At 46.6% G+C, this 3,815-nt stretch overlaps 1 protein-coding gene across 1 annotated transcript in view; it reads right to left on the reverse strand.

Moving 5' to 3' along the window:
- The window catches only part of LOC101649935 (ADP-ribosyl cyclase/cyclic ADP-ribose hydrolase 2), a 41,907-nt gene extending 39,710 nt beyond the window's left edge, over positions 1-2,197 (reverse strand). The window contains 1 exon segment of the mRNA XM_004707840.2: positions 1,861-2,197. Coding sequence (XP_004707897.2) covers positions 1,861-2,197 — 337 coding nt within the window.
- Between the last annotated feature and the right edge of the window lie 1,618 nt (positions 2,198-3,815).

The following is a 3,815-nucleotide window of genomic DNA, read 5'->3' on the forward strand; positions in this document are numbered from 1 at the left end:
CAATTGATGTATGTATGGATTGTGGTACGAGTTGTATGAGCCCCTAATAAAACGATTTTAAAAAACCCTGAAACTGTCTTGTGGGTGGGATTTCCAGTTCTGTTGGTAGTGTTTAATGTGCACATGCATGCTTCATTGGGAGGGGAGTCATGTGGTGTGGGGGGGCACTGGAGAAGAAAGCAAGAAAGAAGGGGGAAGGGGGAACATAACAGGAAGTAAAGCTAGGGTACTGCTAATGTCTGCACCAGGCTGCCCGCACAATCTGTTGTCCACCAGGGCCCCAGAGGCAAGCAAGGGAAGCTGTTTGGCTGGAATCCCTCTGGTAGTTGTGGATATTTTCTCGTGCTTGTTCTTTGATGGCCTTATTCTCTCTGAGGCCCAAGATCTTCTTTTCAAATATGAATATGACGCCATTCCTTTTGGTTTTGCCATACTAAGAACAGTAAGTCATATGATTGTCTGACCCAAAATAGCCCATGAAGTCCATTTCAACTCACCTATACCTAGGATATTGATCCTTTTGTTTCATTTTATTTATGTTCCAATTTATTTATTTATAAAGATCATTTTATTGGGGGGTCTCTTGTCTCTCTTATAACACTCCATACACCAATTGTATCAAGCGTATTTGTACATATGTTGCCATGTTATTTTCTAAACATATACTTTCTATTCGAACCCTTGGTATCAGCTCTTCTTTCTTTCCCTCCCTCCCGCTCCCACTCTCGTGCCCCTTGATAAATTACAAATTATTATTTTCATATCTTACACTGACTGCTGTCTCCTTTCCCCCATGGTTTCTGTTCTTTGTCCCTCTTGGTGGACCGGGTGGTGGTGGCTATGTGATCGATCTGTTTCCCCTTCCTCCTCTCCTCCCCTTCCCCCTTCCCCCTACCTGTCTGGTATTGCTACTCCCATTTCTGTTCCTGAGGGGTTTATCTGATCTGGATTCTGTGTGCTGTGAGCTGTTATCTGTTCCAGTGTACAGGCTCCAGTCTAGCCCAAAGTGGAAGATAGGAATGAGGTCACGATAGTGGGGAGTGGGGCAGCCTCAAGGAACCAGAGGAATAGTGTGTTTCAGCGGTGCTATATGACACCCTGGTTGACTCATCCCTTCCTTGTGACCCTCCTGTGAGGGCATCATACTTGGCACATCCCACACTTTGGTTATGAATATGCATACTGTGCTGTTTCTTCACAATTTTGAACGCTGCCCCATTGGCAAATGAAGATCTTGAACGCTTTGCTGCATGCAAGCCATTAATTCTGACTCTACGTTGAGGAGGCAGCGCTTCCCCAGCCCTATTCTGAGTGCCTTGCAGCCTGAGAGACTCCGCTTGTGACACTGTCTCTGACCATGTTCTGCCGCTAGGCATAAAGGGCTGAATGGTTAGCCCTTAGAGGTGAACAGTGTCTACCTGGTTCACCGTCAGCTCTTAGTCCGGCAGTTCCCCTGAAACCTGTTCACTCTGGTTGACCCTGCTGGGATTTGAAATATGGGCAGCATAGCTTCCAGTAACACCGCAGTCCACAAACCAGCACATACAGAAATCTGACAGATGAGTGGTAGATGACAATAAAGAGGGAATCAAATATGAGGGAATTTCTAAAAGTTCTGGAAAAATAGAATTAAAAGACAATGGAATTTTTTCACACACTTGCTGAATCCCCTTCAAATGTCGTATGCTGTAAGATTTTTTTTTCATGGATGTAAACCCTTTATTAACACCATTTGTGGATGATAGCCGTATGGGATTTCTGCCGTCGTGCGTGGTTCGGGAAATAGATAACACTGCGAAGGCTCCAGGTCGGATCTGCCACGTGGGCATCAACAGCCATGTCTTGTGTGTGGCATCTCACCTTTTCTTGTTTGGCGTATTTCACTGGCGTCACCGAGAAAGAGAAGGTTGAGCTGCTGGTCGTTGTCCACTGCCCTCTCCACATGCTCTGGGACGATTTCGATGTCTCCATCTTTCTCTGCCTCCTTGCCCGCCAGCTCCAGGAGATTGTATGTCAAGTACTCAAGAATGCCGGTGAGAAAAATGGGTGTGAAAACACTTAGGCGCCGGACGTGCTTTCTTTTCCGCAGCAACTGATCCACCAAGCTCACGGGGAACTGCAGCTCCGCTCGTGCCGAGCGAGAAAAGGGTCGCTTCTTGTACCTGGAGAAACGAGGACAGTTGCTTCTTCCCGTCATGATGTTCTCCGGCTCTGAGCAGCCCAGCTCGACTGTCCTGCTGGTCAGCACCTATCAAAACACCCTGGCTCATCCCACCCCACCCCCCTTATTCATTGCTCAGGGAGCTGTCTTTGTAACAACTAGACTTTGTGAGGTCATTGGTGAGCTCAGATCCTGGTCAGGTCTAGTCCCAGAAAGGTCCCTGTTAAGAACCTGATCGCCTCGATGAATGGACCCTCTTTTTACAAGAACCCTAACCTTCTACTGGACTTTTACATTTTCAGAGGGAACATTGCATTCTCCCGCAGCAGAACACACACCCCTCCGATGCCCCCACGCATAGTGATTTGACGCTAGCTTTGGTTGCCGTGTTGTTTACAAGCTTTTGTAAATTGCCAGTAGTAGACATTACGCACAGTGTCTTATTCCCGATAGGTTCAATCATCTCCTCTCTCACACTGCAATAAAAGTAGCTTTGCCTTATGCTGTAAGATTTTAAGCAAAACCCAAAAAAATCAACTAGAGAAAACCGGGCTGTGGCAACGTGACCTGCAGAGCCAAGGACAGCCTCCCTGCAACGCTGCTGCTGAAGCAAAGACCTGAAGGAGGTAATGAAGAACGTTTCCTGGAAACGGACACGAAGTGGGATACCATCTGCGAGGTGTAATGAATCCTGTCTTGTGTAGCTAGAAGCTCTAATGATGTCCTTGGGTTTGAGTTGGGCTGCCACCGCCAGCTCAAACGTTTGAAACTCCAAGTCACGTGATAGAAGAAGGATGGGGCTATCTGCTCCTTTAAACAATCCCAGAAACCCCCGGGCTCATTCTCCCGTGTCCTACAGAGTGACGGAGGCAGAATTCACTCAATGGCAGGGAGTTCGGTTTTGGAGTTTTGATTGTCTATTGTTGCTCTCTCAGAAATATTCCAAGTGCACGTCTTTAACAAACAAACGTTGATTTTCTCACAGCCCGGGACCCTAGAAAGTTAGTACAAATTCAGGGTGCCGGCTCTAAGGGAGGACTCTTCCTCTCCTTTGGCTTTGGGAAAAGAGCTTTGCCTCTTCAGCTGTTTCCCTGCTGCTTGCAGATCTTGTCGTTTGGCATCTCTCCTCCTCCATCTCATCTCAGCTGGTGTAAGGTCCTTTGCACCAGCAACTCTGGGAGAAGGATGTGGCAGTCGGCCTCTGTAAAGATTACAGCCTTGTAATTTACCCTATGGGGCAACTCTACTGTGTCCTATAGGGTTACTATATTGACTCCTTGGCTGTGGGGTAAAAGCCATTATGACAAGAAGACCAGGTGGAAGCTCCTGAAACTGATCTTTCGTGTCAACTATGATAATACAGCTATTAAATAAGGACAGGTGATTTCTCCAACCTGTGATTTTCCTTGTCTACAGAAGCCTTGTTCACTAACTTCCTATAGAGGGGGGTGAACAGGAGGGGCAAATTAAAATAGACTTCTGGCTTGGATAATTCTATCATTCAACAGTTGCGACCTCTACCAGGACTCGTATTAATATTGTGATTGTTGTTAGTTGCTATCAAGTCGATTCTGAATCATGATGAGTCCATGTGTTATAGAACAGAATTGCTCCATAGACCATTTATTCGCTCGTCCTTCTGGGTGGGTTTGAA

Source organism: Echinops telfairi, unplaced genomic scaffold, assembly GCF_000313985.2.
Source record: "Echinops telfairi isolate 266 unplaced genomic scaffold, ASM31398v2 ScPeMD7_7468;HRSCAF=8506_1, whole genome shotgun sequence".
NCBI classification, from domain to species: Eukaryota; Metazoa; Chordata; class Mammalia; order Afrosoricida; family Tenrecidae; genus Echinops; species Echinops telfairi.